Source organism: Marmota flaviventris, chromosome 5 (genome assembly GCF_047511675.1).
Source record: "Marmota flaviventris isolate mMarFla1 chromosome 5, mMarFla1.hap1, whole genome shotgun sequence".
Taxonomy (NCBI): Eukaryota; Metazoa; Chordata; class Mammalia; order Rodentia; family Sciuridae; genus Marmota; species Marmota flaviventris.
This window is the reverse complement of record NC_092502.1, coordinates 113,326,310-113,349,251: the sequence shown is the minus strand read 5'-3', so window position 1 is coordinate 113,349,251 and position 22,942 is coordinate 113,326,310. Positions and strand designations below refer to the sequence as shown.

Below are 22,942 nucleotides of genomic sequence, written 5' to 3'. Positions count from 1 at the left end.
ACAAAGAGTTTCCTAATATCCCTTACAGTTTCCCCTAATGATAACATAATTATAACCATAATTATCAAGAATATGCAACTGACATTGGTACAATAAACTAAATTGTAGATTTGATTCCAATTTCACTATATTTTCCATAAAATATATTTTAACTTTTATTTATTTTTTTTTCCAAGATTCTGTCCAAGATCCCACCCTGTAGTTAGTTGTTGCCTCTTAATCTCTGTAGTGGTTCCTCACACTTTATCTTTTATGACCTTGATACTTAGAACAGTATCGATCATCCATTCTGTATAATGCCCCTCCATTTGGTTAGCTGTGTTCTCTCATAATTGGAGTGAGATTATGTATTTTTAAAAGAACACCAGAAAAATGAGGTTGTTTGCCCTAGTGAGGGGTAAGGATGTTGTCATGTCTTATTATTGGTAAGGTTGATATGGTTAAGTTGGTGTCTGCTGGGTTTCTCCATTGTGAAGTCTCTCTTTGCCTTGTATTGGTGAGTGTCTTGGGGAAGTACTTTGAATCTATGCAAATCCTTTTCAAATTCTGCCTGATGATTTTAGTACATATTTTTTTATCTTGTCAACCCAAAACATTTATGGCTGTGTTGTTTCCCTAATGGTGATTTTCTTATCACTCTTTGCCCTACCTTTATCAATAGGAATTCTATTGTGAGGCAGAGCTGTTTCTGCTTCCCCAGTTACTCTTTATTTCATCATTTATTTATAAGTCTGAACTCACAGGTATATATAAACTCTGATTTAAAATCCAACACCATCATCATCCGTTGCTCAAATTGTTCCAGCATAGCCACCGAGAGTGCCTTTAGGTTGGCACCTGTGTTCTTCTTCTGATGAAGTTCCATCTTTCTTTGAGTATTTCTTCAACTTGTGATGCCAGAATTTTTTTTAGGCTCATCTTGTATCTTCCCTGTCTCAGGCCTAAAATCAACCACTTCTCAGGTAGGGAACTTGTTAAATCATGGTGTCAAACCCCAACCCAAACCAAGCAAGTATGAGGATGTTGGAGGTGGGACCCAAGCATCAGTATTTTGCAAAGCTCCCTGGGTAATGCCAATGTACCCCTGAGTTTGAGAACCAGTCAACTAGAGCAGTGTTTTCTTACTTTCTTGTGCCTATGAAGCCAATGGGGATCTTGTTAAGGTTCTGTTTGAATAGGTCTAGGGCAAGGACCCAGATTCTGCATTTCTAACAGGCTTCCATGTAACTTATTGGCAGACCACTAAGAGGAAAGGGGCTAGAAGGAAATATTTCCTGAAGTACAAAAAGTTCTTAAAAACTACCCTTGGGTAGCAAGGGCTGGGGAAAGAGTCTGTATTTGCTAGGGTGATGTTTGTATTCTAATTGTTGGGGTTAGTGGTGGAAGAAACTATTTGCCATGCAGTGTAGACAAAATTAAGAAGATTGCTTTAAGAATTGAAAATGGAATATGGAGGTATTTGAAAGTAAATCTCTATAATGAATAAAAACAAGTAAATGTGTTTACTTGTCTTCTATTTCCTCAATAGGCAGAGTGCTGAATAAGTCTTTTTGAAAAATGAAGAGTGATAATAAAAGAACATTTCATGCCAAAAGCATAACAAAAAATCCCAGATGTGAATATCCATCTTGGAAAGACAAATGAAAACACTGGTATCTTCTGTGGGAAGTAGGTCACCATTTTGAATTTTGTTTGAACAGAATCCTCAGGGAAACAGTGTTGTGTCGTGTGTGTGTGTGTGTGTGTGTGTGTGTGTGTGTTTTCCAGCTGTTTTTAGAGCATTCCTTCCATCAGCTGCTAAGCTACTTTTGCCTCCTTAAGATGACTGATCTCCAATAGAATAAAAAGATGTCCAAGTAGACAAACTGAGGTTGGTCAAGTTCATTCTAGCCACATTTACAGAGGTGTGTGCATTTACCTTGTGAAATCATGTGCATTTACCTTGATTTCAAATCATCTTCAGCATCTTCAAGCCTTAGGTTACTTTATATTTATGGGTATGACCCTGAAAAAATACAGATTCTAAGAACTTTGGGTAAGGCCATAGGACCAGTATCCAGATTACCTTCGTGATCTGATATAAGTGCTCCACATATGACATCCTAAATGTTGAGAAATATTGATCCAAGAGATCAGATCAGCATACACAGTATACATCCTCTTTGGACCATCAAAGGCCTGTGGCTTTTTTTTTTTTAATGCTTTTGGCATGAAATGTTCTTTTATTATCACTCTTCATTTTTTAGTTATTTTTTTTAATCCAGGGGCACTTAACCACTGAGCCACATCCCCAGCCCTTTTTATTTTTTATTTTGAGACAGAGCCTTGCTAAGTTATTGAGGCTGGCCTTGAACTTGAGATCTGCCTCCCTTAGCCTCCCAGGTTGCTGTGATTATATGCATGTGCCACCTGGCCTAGCTAAAGAGTGTTTTAATTTGCTAACAAAACTTTGTTTCCCATGTGTCTCAGCCTCTAGATTAGAGAATTGGACCACTGCAATTTATGTTATTATCCTTCCTCCACTATTCTTTTCCACCATCATTTAAACTTCTTCTACTTATCTTCCGGAAGGGTGCTATAACCCACTCTTCCCTAGAGTCTCAGACACAAACAAAAGCTTCAGAAACCATCATAGTGTTTATCATGCTGCATTCTCAGGTGTAAGTCAGAAAATCCAGTCCAGGCTATCTTTTGCTAGAGGTTTATTCTGTCTCAAAATTGCACTTTTGTAGACTCAAGGACAGTAGACAAGTCCATCATTAATAACAATAGTAAAAATAATTCGCCAAAGATGTATAATATCATCATCTTAATAATCCAAAGATAATCTGACATTTTGCATTTTCAGTGCATTAGTCAGAAACATATTAACTTGTGATTTTGCAAAAAATGTTCATTCTGAGTTCATGATATTCTAATTTTATGTATATAAGAAAGAATAATCAATAGTTTCTGTTTTTTTAAATCCTAAATGTAAGCTTGTTAAAAAGTTTATGACACTGGGAATAGATGAAGGGTGTGATGACTTGTGCTGGAACATCTTCCATCTGACAAAGTTGACATTCACTTGGCCCCATCCACACAGCAGAGACTGGCAGAGGACACAGAGATTCCCAGAGGTGATGTCTCCTATCTCTTCAGAGACCAATACAGAAACCAAGGCTGGAGTTCAATGAGAAAACACAACGAACACTTACTTGGTGTATAGGGGTGCTCTTCTCTGAACCAAACTCTTGGGAGCACATCCAAAAGGATGTAGAGAGGCTGATTGTGTTGTAGTAGGCTGACCTCATCCCTCCTAGTCTCTAGGGCTGAATGATTCTATCATTATGTGAATCTATTTGCTTCCCAGGAGTTACTATGTCTTTAAAAAAAATTTTTTTTGGCTTTGGCCTACAGTGACATTACAGAAAAAAAAAATTTAAAAAGAGCCATGTTTTTGCACTCTTTTCTGGCCCTAAAGATGCCAACATTAGAGGCATCTATGATGAGTCCTCTTAGAAGGGGATGTTTTTTGGATGCTGAGGAAAATGGTTATAATTTAACTAATAAGAAAGGAAAGTTGAACTGTAGGATTTAGATGAATCTAAACTGATTTTGGCCCAGTGGTTTGGCCATACCCCAGGATCTGTCCATGGGTCTAATTGGGATAATTTTAGGGAACTATCCTGACCTCTGATCATCTTCCATTTATAGAATTCTCCTTTGTGTTCTCCCAGTTCTGGATTGGAAACTCTTAGCCTGAACTACAGTCACTAACAGATGTAGAGATGATCAGGTATACTTTGAAACTCTAGGTGTTAAAGTATGAAAAACATTTAGTGCCTCACATCTTGCATCCTTATTTTAAATAAAATGTAATAAGAATTTCTGACTGCATTACTTATAGGAAGGGCAAATATTGTTTTGTGAAATTTTATTTGTGTACATATGTATGTATGTATGAGTGCCACGAGTTACAAAGTAAAATATATCTAATTGGGATTAAGGTTTTAAAATTCAAGAACTACTATTTCATACTTGACTTTGATCTTCAAAGGTTCAGAGCATGCATGCTGTTTAAGTCTGGATCCTGGTTCCAACTCTTGGTAGCTGTGTGATCGTGGGCAATTATTTAACTTCTCTGTGCCATAATTTTCACATATCTCAAATATGTGATATGAGAATAATAAGAGTAGCTATCTCACTGGGTTGATATGTGGATTCAGCAGAGTAACATCTGTAAAGTGCTTAAAACCTTGCCTGACATGAAGTAACTTGTGTCTTTGGAAAAAATTGATCTGTGCTCAAGTTTATTTTATTTTCACATTTTCAATCAAGACAACAAAGCCATATGGATATTTATTATCTATATATCATTAGATACTTGGAAAAGTGACTGTTCTGAGTGGGTATTATTTTGGAATGCTTAAGAGTGCTTTGGAACCATATTGCTGGGTTCAAACCACAGCTGCACCACTAGCTTGCTGTGTGACCTCTGGCAAATTATTTGATTTTGTATGTCCTCAGTTTCTTTATCTGTAAAGTGGGCTTAGTAAAATATATCTCATAGGGTTGTTGCCAGGATTAAGTGAGACCATCCATAGAAGATGCTTAGGGCTCGAGTAGTAACTATTATCATTTTCACTGTTAGTAATTCAGACCATGTCCTTGCTGCATCCTTCCCAGTGTACTGAAAGGCAATCCCTCCTCTTCTTCCATGTGAATGGCTTGCTTAAATTACCATTTCAGTTCAGCTGTGCTGAATCAACCACATAGGGGCTTAGATAAAGACCAATACTCCTGATGAGGAAAGTCATTGTGAGGCCCAGGGGTGGATTCAGACCGCCCCACTGAGCTCCCTCTTCAGCCTCACTCTCACAACTTAGCCAAGTCACTAGAATCGTCCTTTTGCCTCAGCAGGTCCTCACATCCCTGTGGATAATTCTGAAGTGTCACAATGCAAGCCTGACAGCCAGAATCCATTTTGCAGTACAGTTGTCTATGGCAAGAGAGAACATCATATTGCCTTCCCCTTCATGTAGCGGGAGGAAACTGATGGGGACAAAGTTGCTGTCCAATATGATGAAGCGCTTTGTCTGATGTATCACTTGTAAAAACTGCAGAAGCATAAAATGGCTCATTAACTGAAGGAGCTTGCAACTTGAGTTCTTCAGTTCTTAAGGACCTTCAGCAAAGCTGTTCTGACAAAGAGTAATCTAAGATTCTGGAGGACTCTTGGGCTCGAAGACCTGCTTGTGTATTTCTGTAATTCTCCCCTTTTCTCCCATGGCAATGTGTCTTTAAAAATAAATAATGGAGCAATATCATGTAATATCAATTTCTTGCCTTGACCATAAGATCCTTAAGGGTAGGAGACCTGCCTTATTCATCTTTGTATCCCCTGCAAGCACCTGGCACACATCTCAATCAACATCTGTGGAGCTCAAGTGGCTGAATTTGTACCTCAGATCAAGGAGATCATAATTGGACTAGAGCTGAAGGCAAGCCAGGAAACATTTCCTTCCTGCTGAATGGAGAGCTGGCTTTCAAGGAGATTCAAGTAGCCCCCGAAGGCTCCATCCTCCAGCCCCCAGGGAAGGTCTAAAGGTGATTCTATTGGTGCCTTTGGTGAAAGTTCTTTCTCTTAGTTCTTACGGAATAGGAAAATAAAGCACCCTCTTCTGCATCTTGGTGGTTTGCGATCCAGGGTTCAGAGACAGTAAATTGGAAATGTGAACTTTTTTCATCCTCTGCCTAGCTGAGGATGTAGACAGATGGCTAGGAACACAGAGCCTGTTCTAATTCAACTTGGTCCTAATTAAATACAGGGGTATATTTGTTATTTTCCTTCCTTCCAAAAGGTGTAAGTCTTTGACTTAACTTTTTTAGTTTATAAGCAGAAACACAGACAAAATGAGCTTTTGGAACTCTCCATATCTATTTACATCTCTCTCTCTCTCTCTCTCTCTCTCTCTCTCTCTCTCTATATATATATATATATATATATATATATATATATATATATATATATATATTCTCCTGTCCATAGCTAGACAACATTAATATTAATGTTTCCTTTTACAGTTGAGGAAACTGAGGCCCAAGGAGGTTAAATACAAAATGAGAAGCTGGAAGTCAGCTCGGTTTGGATGCACTCTCTATACCATGAACTTCCTTCTATTCCCTTAGCAGGCTGGTGAGTGCGCGTGTGTGTGCGTGACTGTGCAAGTGTTTCTCTTTTTCTTTATAAAACTCTCCTTCTCTTGATCAGTTTTCTCCTTTCTACTTTTTTTGAGACAAAGTCCAGTTCTTCTCCAAGGTCCAAGGTCTCACCACCCCCTCAGCCATTTCTCTGGCATCCCAAGGACGGCCAGCCACTCCCCCGCTAAGTTCGGAGTCCCTGCGCTTGACTCTGATTCCGGGATCCGCTCCCACCCTCCAGGGACTTGCGCTTTGTCGCGATCCCCCCGTGCCTCACCGATCCTCCGGGACCCGAGTGGACCCGGGTGCCTGCGCTTCGGCCCCGCCTCCTCTACCTGACGCCCGCGCCGCCTGGGGCGCCGCAGCCTCCGCCCATCGGCGCGCCTGCTTTGCCATTGGTTCTCGGTGCTGCCCGTCTCCTCCGATGGGTCCCGGAGGCAGGTTTTGCCCGAGAAGCCGCAGTCCCGGCGGCTCCGGCGCAGCGCGGGAGGACAGTGGAGCGCATAGCGCGGATCTGAGCGGGCATGTCCCCCCTCGCGGGAGTCCCCGTCGGCCGCCGGGCCCAAGCAACTGCTAACTTGGTGGCGGGTTCCCGCGGCCCTGCCGTGGCTACGTAGTGGCCGGCGGGGCTCCCCGGAGCCTGGGAGCGGCAGTGCGATCTAGCCCGAGCCCAGCAGCCCGCGGCTTCCCCGGAGGTGCTGAGTGCGCGTGGCTCTCGCTGCACCTCGGGCAGCACTTTGGCCAACTGCGAAATGGGGGAGAAAGTTTCGGAGGCGCCAGAGCCGGTGGCCCGTGGCTGTAGTGGCCACGGCGCTCGGACTCTTGCCCCTGCGGCAGCCGCCTCGTCCTCGATGGGCGCTTCCTCCGCCGAGTCTTCCTCGGGCTCTGAAACTCTTTCCGAGGAAGGGGAGCTGGGCGGCTTCTCCCGCAAGTCGCAGCAGCCTGCGCCGCCGGGCGGCGCCCTGGGTGCCCGACCGCCCGCCGCGTGGGCTCCCGCGCGCGTGGTGCTGGAGCATGGAGTCCCTACATTGCCGCTGCCACTCGGAGGAGCCGCGCCACCCGCGCCCGGGGGCAGCAGCGCGTCCCAGGAGGAGCAGGACGAGGAGGTGGGCCCCGCTTTTTCCCAACTCGCCACCTCAGGGTCCCGACAGCCGGTCAATCGCTGCTCCGGGTCCTATGCACATGCGGTGGACAGTGGAGCCCAGTGGCATGGAGAGGGGAGGCATACCTAGTTGACCCAGTGTAATTGACAGTTAGGAGCCTTTCGGGAGGGTCATTGACTTCCCTGTGGCTGTTACCTCAGTGTGTGTGTGTGTGTGTGTGTGTGTGTGTGTGTGTTGTCTGTCTGTCTACCATTGCTGCCTGATGGCGTGCTTTTAAAATGTCAAAGTTGCAAACTCCTTAATGTCTGTGTGTGTTTGGGTCAGTCAACGAAGGGATGCTATCTGGACGTCTGACTTGTACCCACAACTGAGATCTGATTCTTCAGAGTCGGGGTTGCTAAGCACTGACTTGGGTGCGCTTGGGTGGAGAGGGGGAGATGGTGCTTGGGGCAGGGAGGGCGCTTAGCTGCGAAGTTGCAAGGTGAGGTCTCACTGTCATCAGCCCCAGAGATCGCCAATGGGTGGTTTTGGCGGGTCGCTGCAGCACGCATCCTCTGGGATAGGAGAATTTACAGTGCTCTTCCAGCAGTACCTCAGTTCCGATTCAGACTTGTTTCCAGGGTGTTCAGAGGAGTGCAATCACTGAAGCTAGTAGGAAACTCCCACATTGTTCCGAGGACTTGGTCCTAGTTTCATGGAAGAATGTCCATTTAGAACTTGTGGGTCCCTTCTTGACTGAGCTTCGGAGTTCACCTAGCTCCTAACTCTGCTTTGTTTCTGCTTTGAAGGACAGTGAATGAAGTATAAGGTTCTTTGTGACTCCAAGATTGTTTGCTTTGGATGTTCCTTGTGGGGAAGTCATTCTGATTAGGCAGGGCCATAAATAAAACATTACCCTAACATAGCCTCCTTGTGAAATTAATTCCTTAGTGCCAGAGTGGTTAGCTTGTAAGTAATTGTCTTTGTCCCGAGAAGAATCAAACTGAGGCCAATGCCCTGTTGGTAGCTTTCTGGTTCTCCCTCTTGGAAGCAAAGACTGAATCTGGCATCAGGGGTGTGAAGCAAGTCCTAGCCTGGCTGAGATGGAATGAACTGTAGTTGGTGGTTGGTCAAGCCTCGGGCAGTAACCATGACCCATTCCCCAGTGCCTCTGGGGATTGCAAGGATCCCAGTCTGGTGCCTGGAGATTGGCTTTCTAGAACTGCTTCTGTTGAGTGTGAGACCCTGGGCCCGATTCATTCTGCAGGTTCCATTCTCTAATCTGTATAATGAGAAACTTCAAGGTAAAGCTCATTTCCACACTACTACTACTTTTACTGATCAGGAATTTTGGATGGATCCAAAGTGCCAGAATGATCCTAGTGGCAGTATGCCGGAAGTTTGTTGAGTGCCACACTTACACAATGATTTGTCATGGTAGAGAGATGACCAAATCCTGTACTGTAACAGCATTCCTCATTGGTATTCATCTTGTAACTTCTGACCCAACTTGTAGAGATGAGCACACTGTCACTGGGAAGCTGGGACTATAACTTAAAGATTTACCACTAGATCCTAAGCTAGTGTTTTCAGGGTAGAAAAGATGGTAGAATTAATTGTCCTGTGTTTTCTGTTTAGCTAGGAGGATATGCCACAGTAAATAACAAGGTCTGGCAGATGGAGGGGAAGGGGAGTTGGGAACTTCTCACTTTTTATCCCAATTCTGTAGTTGATTTATTATCTGGCCTCAGGGTGACAATATTTTACTTTCTGGGAAGTGGATATAATAATAGCTTATTTCCCAGGCAATGCAGTGAAGATTGTTTGATTGAAACACATTTGGAGAGTGGAATGACTAAATAACATTGGCCACTGTTTGTGAAATCTCAGAATTGGATGTAAACGGATACAGTATTGCAATTTATTATGTAACTTAACCTGTGTCAGGGGATGCTGGAAATTGTCAAGGAGTGAAATCTTGACTTGCCTTGAGAAGTTTGAAGCAAAACTAAAGCCAGGTAGTTTATACTCCCTCACCCCCACCCGGAACAATGTAGAAATGATAATTTGGTGAGAAATGTAGAAGTCCAGTATATAATTTTTGGTTCTTACACTGGTGACAGGATAGTGAGATGGGTCTTAATCTTTTGTGGAACTGTGGTCCTCTTTGAGAAGTTTATGAAAACTATCTTCTACCTCTTCTTATAAAATACACACAGTTACAATTTCCATTCCAGAGGGTTCAGGAATGCCAGGTTATAAACACTAACAAATCCTGGGTTTGATTTCTAGCTTGATCACCTTGACTAGGTGTGTTATCATGGTTCACTGTACTTCTGATAAGCCTCAGTTTTCTCACCTCTTAATGGGAATACTAGTAATAGAGTTGTTACAGACATTTTATAATGCCATCAAGTTTAATCATAGCACAGTAGCTAATATACAGTATTGAGTGCTGTGTTAGCTTTTTGTTGCTGTGACAGAATACCTGAGGAGGGGAAAATGTAAAGGAAGAGAGATTTATTTGGGCTTACAGTTCAGAGGTTTCAGTCCATTGTTGGCTGACTCTGTTGTTTGGGGCCTGAGGTTAGGCAGAAATATCATAGTGGAAAGGTGAGGTGCAGGAAAGCTGCTCACCAGTGACAGCCAGGAAGGAGAGAGAGAGAGAAAGGGGGGGAGGGGAGACAGGAACAAGATACACCCTTCCAGGGCACACCACCAGTGACCTACTTCTTCCAACTAGACCCTGCCTGCTAAAGTTTCTGCCACTTCCCAATAATGCCATCAACTCTGAACCCATCAGCGGATTAATCCATTGATAAGGTCAGTGGCTTATTTATGATCCAGTCATTTCCCAAGAGTCCCACTTCTGAACATTGCTGCATTGGGGACCAAGCCTTCACATTGGGGGACATTCTAGATCCAAACCATAACCAGTGTCAAGTACATATTATTAATTTTTTAAAGTTCATTTGTGATAAAATTTTGTGAAGTTGAAGTGCAATGTTGAGCTGACCTGTTGTTTTATTAACATATAATTTATATGCAATCTACCTTCAGAGAATCTGAGATTGTCTACTCAGTTTAGTCTCATTTTATTAGTATAAGCTGGGAAAGGGGTTTTATTTGTCTCTGTTTGCACTGTGAGTTTGTATTACAGAGCTGAGTGTAGGCTTACACTGTGAGTTGGGTGTCTGATTGTAGGGTTGCATTGAGCGTGGTGTTACATTTTAGCAAGTTCCCAGTATAAAGCACTGAAGGCTTAAGTGCAGCTTATAAAATGGAAAGAAACTCATCTTAATTTAAAAATTGTTATGTCTGGCTTAGGAGATTCATTATTTTCCAGTGGGTATTTTTTTTTAACAGCAACTTATTGCATCAATTTTTAAAAAACAGCAAAATTCAGGTTTCTATTGTATTATTGCAGTGCTGATTTTTTGACAACCTTGTTATAACTATTTTGAATATATCTAGTAATGTCACAGTGTTTGATCTACTTCACACTTTATCTTCTGTCAATATTTGTAAAAATGTACAAAGTTTCATACACTTAAGTCAATCCCATAAGTTATTGGTGTCTTAAAAATAATAGTTAGATGTGGCAGTGATGATAATTTAAACATATTTTGTTTTATTTTGCGGGGCAGAGGTGCTAGGGACTGAACCCAGGACCCCCTGCATATTAGGCAAGCATTCTACCACTGAGCTAAAGTCCCTTAATACATTTAATAAAAATGTGTTTACTACATTTTTGTACTGAATAGCAAACACAAGAGAGAGGGCAGGTGACTTTTTGCTTAAAAGAACTGCATCTGCCTTGTCTGTCTGTGTGGGTTGCTGAGTATCCTGCCTTTCGTAGTTAAGATGATCTAGATTGGAGTACTGTTCCCCTGACAACGTTGCTGATATTTGCCTCAGGCATTCTGCCTTGTCCTTTTCCCCAAAGCACCTTGAATAACTCCAGTAAAGTGCTCTGTGGCTTTTGGTAACTGTTGATTGGTAAACTGGATGAGAGCAGGGATTGTGTCTCTAGCCCAACACGATGTCTCTAATGTATTAGCAGGGACTTAGTAAACATGTTGGATGGATCAGAAAATAATGACATCTCTGAAAATAGTTGCACATTTGATTGAAGGGTGACTGTGTGTATTCACTTTGTTTTGTCTTTTGTGAATTGTGATGCTTATATCTCTGGACCCTCATCCAGAAAAACCAAGTGGATCAGAGCAGAAAATGTCATGAATGGGTTTTTGAGGTAAATTTGAATAAAGTCACATCCCTGAGGGTCCACTTAGAATACCTTTGAAGGAACTGGGGTATTAATTGTCAGTACTGCCTTTTACTGTATATTTTAGAACTGAAAACTTTCAGAGATTCTTAGAATGGCAGAAAAGGACATGATTGTTAAGAATTTCCAACTCCGTGTATACACCCCATTTAAACTCTGCTGCATTAAGGGACTTATTTTCTTGGCAACAGTTGGGAAACAGTTTTCCTTAATAACAATAGACACAATTATGGGATGTCTTCAAACTATTTCATTAAATGGTATATGAGTGGAATTCATTTGGGGTTTGTGTTTGTGGGTTTCCCACATGGTGATAATGCAGTGGATGGTTTCTGGTTTTCATTGGTGAAGAGACTAAATAGCAAAAAACAACCATGAATTCAATCAACTTTTTCATTCAATTTATATTGTATTAATCGTAGCCACTGAACCATTTGAAAGAGAAGTGTGTAAATCCTGGCATATTTATTTAGTTTACTTTTTGATTCACTACTTCAGTAAGAGTCATGAGGTCAGAAAAGCTGCCAGTCTACCAATGTGTATTGAGTATCAACTCCCAGGCATCATCCTGAGAGCAGAGATGGTTTTGTCCTCAGGGAGCTTCTCGACTAGAGGGGGAGCTAATAACTAAACACATGATTATTAATTAATTGGTTTCAAAGGTGGCAGCTAGGAAAACATGCTGTGAGAGAGTGCTTGATTGCACTGCATAAGTTGGTGAGGAGTGTGCAGGTTAAGGACAGCCTCAGCTGGGGAAGTGATATTTGAGCTGAAGACCTAAGGGATGAACAGGAGTTAAATGAGCAAGGGAGTGAGGAGGTTCAGAAGGTCCTGAAGTCAGAGAGCACAGAGTGGGGCTGTACTTTAAGAGGAAGCTGGCTAGCTTGGCAGGGAGGATGGGGGCCAGGGCATTGGAAGATGTTCTAGAGAGAAGCTGCAGCTGGGGAGGCCAAGCAGCATGAGGCCCACCTGTTGGGGACCACTGAGATAGCCTGTTTAAATGTTACAGAGTTGCAATTGGTAACCTGAGAAGATGCCCTCTTAGTGAATAGTAAGTAGATGAGATAGGGGAGGATCATTCCTGGTATGTTAGGCACTCCAGGCAAATACATAAGAATTATAATAGGAAAGGAATTTAGATCTATTCCAGGAAACATCTTAGTGTGAATAAGTGCCACTTCCCAGTATGATATCATCTTAAGCCTAGTATTTTCTCGAAGGAGAAAGTTTATTGACATGTGCAGAGAGTGAGAAGGGGGTCTTACAGGTGCTCATTTCCATAGTAAGTTGTGGGGACACATTTATCTCAGTTGAGCAAAAGGGGACATGGCCTGAGTGTTGTGCCCATGTTGACAGGAAGTGTGGTGTTCCTGGGCTAATAGGCACTACCAGAGCCTGGATTTTCCTCAAGAGGAAAGGGCAGCTTTTATCCCTTCCACCTCTGATCTGAGGCATTCCAGGAAATGCCAAATAGCAGGCGACAAAGGCCATCCATCTACTCAGACTTAGTGTACACAGTGTGTGAATTCAGTTTTTTGTTTTCAGTTTGACCCCCATGAGGAAGGGTACACAGATGATAAACTGCTGAAAGAATGCTTCTAGAACTGGCCTCACACAGAGAAGGGTCCACAAGCTTGTGGACTGACTTTGGAGAATGCTGAGTGGGGTGGGGTATGTGCATGCTTGCACACAATTTAGAAGAGATGTTTTTGGACAGTCATCTCTTAGATGAAGGATGCCCTGTTTATGGTGCTGCCCAGAAACTGCTGATGTTTCTTCCTTCATCCCTTCAGGGCTAGCAGGCACTGGCTCCTAGCTTGGAATCAGTCTCTGTAGTACCTAAGCTTGTGGACTTCTGACCCTGATTCAGATATTCATAGGCTAAATGACTTGGGCCAGGTTATTAATCCTGAGACTGTTTCCTCATCTGTAAAATGGGCATGCCAGTATTTATTGCAGAGGGTCATTACAAGAATTAAAGAGATGTATTTGTGGAGTCCCCGGCACAGTGCCTGTGTATGGTAAGCATTCCATAGTGAGGTTTGCTATCATTACTGACTATGGAAAGCTGATGTATGCAGAATGTCACTACTATAGCCAGGAATAAGCAGAGGCCTAGAAGTCCCTGCCCCAACGGATTGTGCTATGGCTGGTTTTGTTTCTAGTCCCGAGAGACCCTTTCATTCATGAGTAGGTAGATATGTAACATAGTTATCACTTTTAATTTCATGGACAGAGCATTTTTATGAGGTACTGACAGCAAAGCTTTATGGTGTATGATTCATTAGACCTTCCCGTTTGCTTCAGGAACTGCTCTTGGTGATCAGTTATTAAATAATGTCCTAAAGAACTCTGTGGGCATGAGAATTCCCAGGGATTTAGGGGGAAGGCAGCTTGTCTTCCGCATGTGAAGCTGGTAAGATGACCTTGTACTTTAGTAAGCTTCCTAGGTAAAGGTTTGGGAGCTAAGAAGGGAAAAGAAGGCTATAAGGTGGTTATCTGGAAGTGAACTTCAGTTCATGTAAGCACTGGGATGGGAGGCCAGACAGGTGGTCCAGGGGATACCCAGTTTTCTCAAAGGGGCAATCTGTAGAAATTCAGTGGAACTTTGAAAATTCAGGAATGCATATATGCAAAATACCCAATAAAAATTTTGTTTTGTCTGTTTTGGGATAGTGTAAACACTTCATTTGTATAATAACTTAGGAGCCTTTTTAATACAACTCAAATGCTGGTGCAGCAACTGCACTTTGCTTCTCTTCCTAATAACTCGGGTTCTGACCTTGCACTTGTTCAGGTTGACATGTATACAACTTCACGTCATTTAGTTCAAAGCTCCTTGCTCTCCTTCATGTGCCCCATATTTTGTCTGTGATTTCCTATCTGCTAATGTTATTTTAAGCTAAAGCATAACATAAAATACAAGGTTAAGCAGAAGACTTGCTCCAACAGCTTTGGGCACTTGTTTCTCTCATTCAATCTGCACACTCTCAGCATTCTAGAATTTCTGGGAAGGTCAGGACAATAGTCACTTGTGTCTCCAGGGTTAGGAGACAAAATCACACCCTAAAAAGAAAAATGTAGGTTCAGGACTGTGGTCAGCAGTATGTACATAAACATGAAGTCATGTTTGAGTGTGTAGAACTTGTGTGAAAATTCCCCAACTTTTCCTAATGCAAAGCATTTCCTGATTATTTAATGATTTGAATTCATAACCAGACAAGCTGTCTGCAAGACAGCTTATGTATTTGTATCCTAGGCCTGTGCTCTTTTGCTACCCCATCAATTCCCCTCTCAGACACAGTCGATATAATTTTGATTACGGTGCTTACTTCCACTGAACCTTTCAGCCCAAATGCTTTGTGATGCTATTAGGGATTGGGCAGAAGTGGGTAGGTGGGAGGGAATACATAAATGCTCACAAATTTGGCTTCTTAACTAATTTCATAAGCTATCATGTGGAAGATGAAATTTTAGTTTTAATGTTCTTGACTTTGTAATTTAGTGGTGTTTCCGATGCTTCCAAGTGCACCCAATTTCATTTGGTATATGACTGTACACTAACACACTCACATAAGATGTGGGTCTTTGGGCCTCTGCCTCAGCACTTGGTCAGTTCCTTTTCTGATCAGCTGAGAAGTTACATGGGTCATTCCTTACAGGCTGATGATTTTGTACCTTCTGTGTTTGTCTAAAAAAAATACCACTATATATCAGATGGACTTCTGCTCCTAATAGTTGTCTCGTCAAGCATTTCTTTATGCAGAGGTAGATGCAACTTCTGCAACACAGGAAGGGCCCCAGCGCCTCATCAGTGGTAGGGAAAGAAAATGAAATTGGGGTGGACTTGGAGTATAAAATCATGTGTAGTTGTACACTGTTGTGGAGACTTAGATTCACAAAAGCCACAGATTTAAAATTATGTCTTAGGGCAATCCTAGCCAGCTAAACTACATTAAGCTATTGAAATGGAATGCAGTTGTGATGAAATCCATTCTGTGTGTAAAGGCTAAATGGTTAATTTCACAACTGGGTTCTTTATGGATAGGTTGGTTCCACGGAAGCATTTCTAGCTCCAACACATATAACACAAACACACAAAATTTGTTTTTGCATTCCCAGAGTGTTAGCTGGAGTGGTTTAATTGAAATAATGCTAGCCTGCACCCAGATTTCTTGTTTTAAGAGAGTACTCTGAGGATTCTCAGATGCAGCCAAGAAGAGAAGGGAAGAACCACTTCAGAGGAAAGGTCAGCCCAGCTACTGGGTTCTTGAGCAAGAAGTGCTGAAAGTCTTATTTTTTGAGGAGAACTTCGCACACCTGAAATGAATTGAGTACAGAACAGGAGAACTCAAGGAGAGGCCAACCTTCCTGTCCTTGTGGCCCTTCTCAGACTAGTAAGTGGAGGTGCCTTGTTGAAGCAAAGCAAGCTTAGTTTAAAAGCTGAGTATGAGAGCAAATGAGAGGAAAATTACTTGTCAAGAAGACTGCCTTCTCTCTGTCTACATTATGGTACTTTGAATTATTTATCTACAGTTTGAAAAATTACCATAGTAAACTTCATTTTATGTACTCATCTTATTTCCTTGGAAAACCTATGTTATTTGCCCAGCAGGTACTGACCAAGTTATCCTAATAAGATGCCTGCTCCCTTTGCTACAGAGAGGGACAGTCCTCAAGTGCTGTAAGACCTTTGAGGACTAGCTCTAATCCTCAGTGATGGGTGGGTTCCAGCCATGATACAGATTCTCTATTTAGAGGACAAGAGATAAAATGGAAATTACATCTTTGAACACTCTTGATTTTCTTCATAAAAATATTCATGTCCTTTTCCTCAAGATTTCCACTTTTGAACTTTAGATTACTTCTACCTGGAGAAACTTGACTCATAGGTGTGAGCAGCTAAAGGCAAGAGTTTTGAAATTACGGAATAAGACTAGTTGTGAAGATGGTAACATGGCAGTTTTAAAACCTGCTAAAATCATAGTTTAATATTCTTTTAAAATTATTTCTGAATCATCCTCTTCTGTGTATTAGGTTCCTTGTTCCTCCTTGTTCTAATTCTTCCTCGTTTCTTTTTCCTCCTTCCTATCTATAGCTAGGTCATCAGAATTTTAAAAAGAAATTCCCCACCTTCCCCCCGCCCCCCCCCAAAAAAAGACCATTTTAGCTAGAACATTATAGTAAAACCTGTGTACAACAGAATGTTGGGGAGAATATCCTTTTTTGGGCTACTGAATTTTATGGTTCATTAAAGATTAACTTGAAAACTCTTTTTGTTTTCCCTTTGTTCACTTTTTTCCTAACATGTCATGTTGTGTTTTCCTGCCTTATTATTCTGTGCTGAACAAGCTTTTTTTTTTTTTTTTAATGATTGGAGAGCTTGTAGTGCTTAAAGGCTCTCACCTGGGCATCAATCATCTTTGAGAACTATTGAAGACATGAAAGTGTGTGAGAAGAGGTAGAAAGTGAGTGTAAAAATTGTGTGTGCTGTTAATAAAAATAGATATCTTGATTCCTTTCTTGTTAACTTTGAAAGTTGAAAATAGCAGAATCAGTTGTTTTCGGAGGGTTGTACTACATTATCTTCCTGTGTTATGCTAGGTCTTGTATTTATTAATATTTGTAGTGTTTGCACAGCCCTTTCTCATATTTCAATTATTTTCTCATTTCTATTTTTACACTTTTTTTTTCTGCTCAGAATAGGAACAATGTCACATCAATTCAAACCCCTTCAATAAGGAGAGTGGCGTATAATGGATAATGATAATAATAGTTGGCACAAAATTGCAGTTGAGGCATAATGTGTGTCAAGATGCCATTCTGAATGTTTTACAGGCATTTACTCATTTAATTTTCCCCCCAAGTCTTTTTGAAATTAAATTGGTAGTTAAATTAGTTCATACTACCATGCTGTAGCTAAATGACCTGATGAATATCATACATGGGAAGAGGAGAATAGTGGGAAGAAGGTGGAGAGGAGCAGGTTTGAGGACACCTTTTAAGGAACTGCATTCCCTGAGGTCCCAGCCTCCTAGTTGTCTCTGTGTCCCAGAGCCCAGCAGAGCCTCGTGTGATTGGCACACAATAAATGACTGCTGAATGAATGATTGTTAGATGAATGAATGCTGGTGCCAATGAAATGGCCCCTGTGCACCTGAGGTAAGAGTTTAGATTGATTGTCTGTTTCAAGGATTTTTTTTAAAAGTTAGTGCTAAGATTTAAAGCTGTATTTCTGGGTTTAGGTCAACTGTTAATGAGATGAGAAAGTTTCTACAGATGAAGGAATTTAGCTATAAACCAATTCTCATTTCTTGTTGGCTTTGGGAAGCTGTATTCTACTAGGATATTTTTGGTTATTCATTAAAATTTGTAGTAGTAACGCATTTGGGGCCACATGTTCAAAGGAATCATTTTAATTTCTACTGAAATAATGACAATTCGCTTTACAGTTTTAAGAGTGATCCTAGGCTGCTCACTAGTTTGCAGGATAATGCCACAGTAAGTGGAAGGGTTCACAAGAATCCTGATTGTTTTCTGAGGAATGCCTTGACTCCTAGGGAGGTGATTAGCCTCTCTGATCCTCATTTGTGATAAAATCAGAGTCCATTTAAATTACATCTCCCGTTTTTTTTTTATACTTTAAAAATAATTTAAATTGTAAAGTTTTCATCAGTGTATAATTTGTTGCTGAATTGTTCAATGACATTTTCTTGTTGACAGACTTGATTGTGTTTTCTGATTTGTGAACAGGCACATGTGCTCTTCCCTCCCTCTGCTTTATATAACTGTGAAATAACACTTGTATATATTTACAGTACCCAACATGATGTTCTGATAAGTGTATACATGATGGTGACATGATTAACTCAATCTAATCAGGTATCCATCACCTCATGTACTTATTTATTTATTTATTGTGGGAGATAATTAAGATCTGAATACTTATTCTTTTCTTTTTGGTACTAGGGATTGAACCCAGGGGTGCTTAACCTCTGAGCCACATCCCCAGCCATTCTTATTTTTATTTCGAGACATGGTCTTGCTAAGTTAGCTAGGAACTTGCTAAATTGCTGGGCTAGCTTTGAACTTGCAATCCTTCTGCCTCAGCCTCCTGAGTCCCTGGGATTACAGGTGTGTACCACTGCACCCAGCTTCAATACTTATTCTTGATGTGGATTCTTGTAAGGACATGTACTCATAGAATCTTCCTTTCAGGCAATGCCGATTTACACATCCAGAAAAAAATAGGGTTACTTTCTTCCACTCTTATTCAACTTTTAAAATTTTTTGGTGTGTTTCTGTCAGTTCTCCCTAATAAATCGGAGCATTCTATCTCTTGCCTTCCAATCCCTGCAAAGGATTTTGAGTCCAAAGAGGAAGCTCAGTTCTATCTATTGAAGCTGGGCTTCCTGTTGTGTGTCTCACCCTGTGAGTCCTCAGGCTTCTGTGTGCTTGTGGAAACACTGAGTTTCTTCCAATTGTCCCTCAGAGGCTGAAGCTTCAGTTTTAGAATAAGTCTTGTCATAGAGACAGTTTGGCCAGCAGGGGAGTGTGGGTATAGAACCTGGGCTTCCTTTACAATGCAGGGCAACTTTAGGACCTTAACTTACTAGGGATGTCCCTTAGACAATGTCATGGTGTGGCTGTCTGTTGAGTCATCTTTAAAATAGAGTACTACATTTTAACACTAGAAGTTGTTATTCCAGATGGAATTTCAAAGGATGGTTTTTGGTGCTAGTTCATGAGGCTCTATTGGCCTCAAAATTGTATCTTTCTCTCTTAAATTTTCTCTGGAGATCTCTGGATCCGTGGCGAGATTCCAAGTCTCCAGGCAGGAATTCCTCTTGTATGGAATTGCTGCCTGTAATTCTCCTTGGGCTGCCTGTCACAAGCTTGTCACTTCTGTGTCGTAGGCCAACAGCTTCTGATTGGAGAAAAGACCATTCTTTTATTTAAAATATTTGTATGATCTCTCCCCTTCCAGGCAGCCAGAGCCCCTCATATATTGTTCTGGAACTTAACTGCCCAACTCTTGAAGTAAACTAAAGTTTGTTTGCAAAGTTAAATCAGAATCTGTCAGACATTGCCTTTTACCATGTGCTGCCTTAAAAACAACAAAAAAATAGAGGCTGGCAGCTCTGGTCTCAGCTATCAGTGGGTTGTTGTATAAGTTTATATGAAAGTCAGCTGTTTGGAACTTGAGGCACGCAGTCCTACAGACATGGTATTTAAATGGTGATTTGACTTCCAGATCAGCCTACAAAAACCTAATTTAACTCCAAGAATGGGATAATAAGGTCCTAGACATGGGATAACATTAGTGCTGGAAATGGTGAAGACAGTAGAATTCTGGATCTGGTCTGGAAGGTCAGAGGCTGCTTTGTATCTTGCTTTCCCCAGAGAGGTCAAGTGAATAACTGGGCCTGTGGAGCCCAGGCCCTCTGACTCTGCCTGCTGCTCATGCCACTTGGTGTAGTGTTGCCATGGCTTTTATTTCTAATATGAGTTCCATGTGGGGCACTGAGGGCAGGTTTGACTGCTCTGTACTGTTGGGGGATACAGCAGCACCTGGGGGTGGATGACAGTGGCACTGGTAATTCTCAGCATCTGCACACCTAGATGAGCACCCTGTCCTCCCAGGTGTTGTGAGTTAGGGATCAGGTGCACTGAGAAAAGGAACCCTCACTCAGCCTCCACTCCCAGCCATGTGGTGACTCTGGGGAGCCTCCTGGAGATGAGCAATGACCTCTGTTTGTCTTTTGGTCATCTTCACGAATGCCAAGGCTTTGCCCCATATGGGGATGAATAATTTTAATCCAAAATAAAATCTCTTGCCACTTTTTGGGTCACTCCTAAAGGGGGAGGCCAGTGAAGGTTCCAAATTGGAGGGAGAAGGTGGTCATTTCAGAAAACTCATCAGAATGCCTTTTTAAATAAACCCAGTTCCATTATTAGGAATAGTTAAGGGCCCTTTGTCTCAACATTTTTTCTTTGTGTAAAAATTTCATTATACAATAAACGTCCCAATTTATATGGCCTGTCGCCTGCCCCCACTGATGCACTTTAAATTCTCCCATGATTTTTCTTCTGGTTGACTCATGATGGGATTGATAGCTCCTGTAGTCAAGACTTTAAGAAATAGCTATATGCTCTTTTCAGGTGGGGATCTTGAACTTCAGTGTGTGTGTTTTGTGCTTGGAACCCAAACCCACAGAGTTTGCAAAGAATAATTGAATCCTTCCAACCAGAGGATGCTTATATATATTCTGTTGCAAGCTGCCGATTTCCTCTCTTTACTCTCTTCCTGTCTCTGTTGTTCTCTTTTGAGAGAGTTAAAACTGAGTGGTAGAATTAATGAAATTTGTTCTTTCAAAGTGATGGCAAAGACCCCATGAAAATAGTTTATAGCTGAGTTTTAGGAATGGGGATGATTTCCATCAGAGCCTCTCCCAGTGTCTGTTTAGTGATCCTCTGTGATACTGAAGAGGAAAGTGAAACACAGACCTTTTAAAATGATCAAAACAGGTTTACCAAGTGACATCATAGTGATGTGCGTAAGTCCTGCTGAGAATCATTGGGTGCTCACTTGGTGTTCCTGAAAACCTGTATCAGATAGGCACTTCTGTGAATGGCTAAGATGATACCCATAGTTTTTAGAAATTTATTTTGACACTTAAGGACATCTAGGGATGTAAATTCAATCACTGCTACTTTCTTTGTAGGCTTGGATGCAAAGTGGCAGCCTATATAACAAAATTGCCATGAAGATTAAGTTCTTGTTAAAACTTTGAACTCCCCTCGAAACTTAAGTTTGTCTCTAAGCTTGTAATATGGGTTAATGACTCTTAAAGCATGATCCACGGGTGTTGGGCAATCAGGATAATTTGAATTTTGAGAGGTAGCTGTAAGTTTAGAATGCTTTAAAACAGCTGCTTGTTTAGAATAGCCTAGAAAATGAGGGCTTGATTCAAGTGGGATTCTTCTGTGTGTGTGTGGCTCTTTTTAAACCAAACTTGCAGGCGGCACATCTTTGGTGTTATTTTTACTGGAGTGGTTGGTGGGCTAGGGCCAATCAACTTCCTGGGTTCAGGTTTCTTTTTAGCAGGGGTCTTTTTTCTTCCCCTTGCCAGTTGGCTTGTACTTTTGAGGGCAGAAAGGAAGAAATGCTAGAGTCCTAGATGGCTGCCTAGAGGGTCCTGGAGAGTAGGGTGTTCCTGTCACTGTGTTTCACCTAACAAGCGCTGGGGAAGACCTCCTAACCCCAGGTGAGCTGTCTGCAACCTTCTTGCAGTGGGCCTAGAACCACTTATGTGGCTTTTTCTTTGTCACTGTCAACTCAGGAAGTATTTACTGAATCTTACTGTTTGCTCACCGCTAGAGGAGTTAGTTGGTGGAGATGGGGGTTAGGGGAGATGTGTTTGGTGCCTAAAGCAACCTACAGGTGGGTTAGGAGGCAGTGTACCTTGAGTGACTCAACCCTAATATGCACTGTGCACTGTCAACAAAAGAATCATGATACAAATGAGGTGGGCATGGGGAGGCAACAACTACAGAAAAATCAGCCTGACAGGATTGACTTGGAAGCCAACTCTGTGATGCCTTGAAGATGGTAAGCATAGGAAAAAAGAGGAGGCTGTACTATTAAATTATTCAGCCTGCCATATATGTTTGCTACAAATGCAGTCTTAGGGAAGTCTTCTGTTGTTCTCTATAAAAGTAATATTTAGAAGGAATAGTCACGGACAAGTTGGTTTTTGCCATATGTTTATGGGTAACTCCTTGTGCCTGTGTAATTTAAAACTACTGGTATAAAATATGCTAAGGGGGTTGTAGTGTTTTCTCTAATACCAGTTTATTTATGGCTTCATAACTTTCTAATCAAGAGTATTTTTTTAAAGATTTATATTTCCCTAGGTAATTAAGCAATATTTAAAGCTAATGCTTTTTCAGTCATTGTCCTAAGGAACTGTTTGGTTTGGTTTTGTTGTGGGGCCTGAGTTTAGGGAGAAAATTTGTTATTAAGAATTTACCAGGTAATCCTTTTTTGGAAACACCTCTTTAGGATTGTATTTTCTTGCTTTGCAAAGATATTTTGGTTACTCAGTACTTGAAATTTGCCAAGTTTCAAGGAATGATGTTTTTGGCCCAGTTGGAATTTCAAACACCATCTCATTTATTATTTTATTTTTTGCCTTGCTTCTCAAAGTGTACTTGGAAAAATTTCTTCCAGGAGAAATGCTCACCCTTTGAATCTTTTGTAGGGATCATGGTCCCCATTACAGTGGACCCATACTTGGGTGAGGTCTTGATGTCCCTGTGGCCATGGCAGCCCCTGATTCCAGAGTTTCCTGAGACTCTGTGCTATGGGGACTTGCTTGAAGTTCCC

General features: G+C 41.5%; 1 protein-coding gene across 4 annotated transcripts in view; it reads left to right on the top strand.

Moving 5' to 3' along the window:
- Window positions 1-6,654: 6,654 nt before the first annotated feature.
- Window positions 6,655-22,942, top strand: part of Mast4 (microtubule associated serine/threonine kinase family member 4) — a 558,123-nt gene continuing 541,835 nt past the window's right edge. For all 4 annotated transcript variants that reach the window (XM_071612543.1, XM_027951609.2, XM_071612542.1 and 1 more), the window contains exon 1: window positions 6,655-7,289. In XM_071612543.1, the coding sequence (XP_071468644.1) occupies window positions 6,936-7,289 (354 nt within the window). In that variant the 5' untranslated portion in view covers window positions 6,655-6,935. The remainder of the gene's footprint in view (window positions 7,290-22,942) is intronic.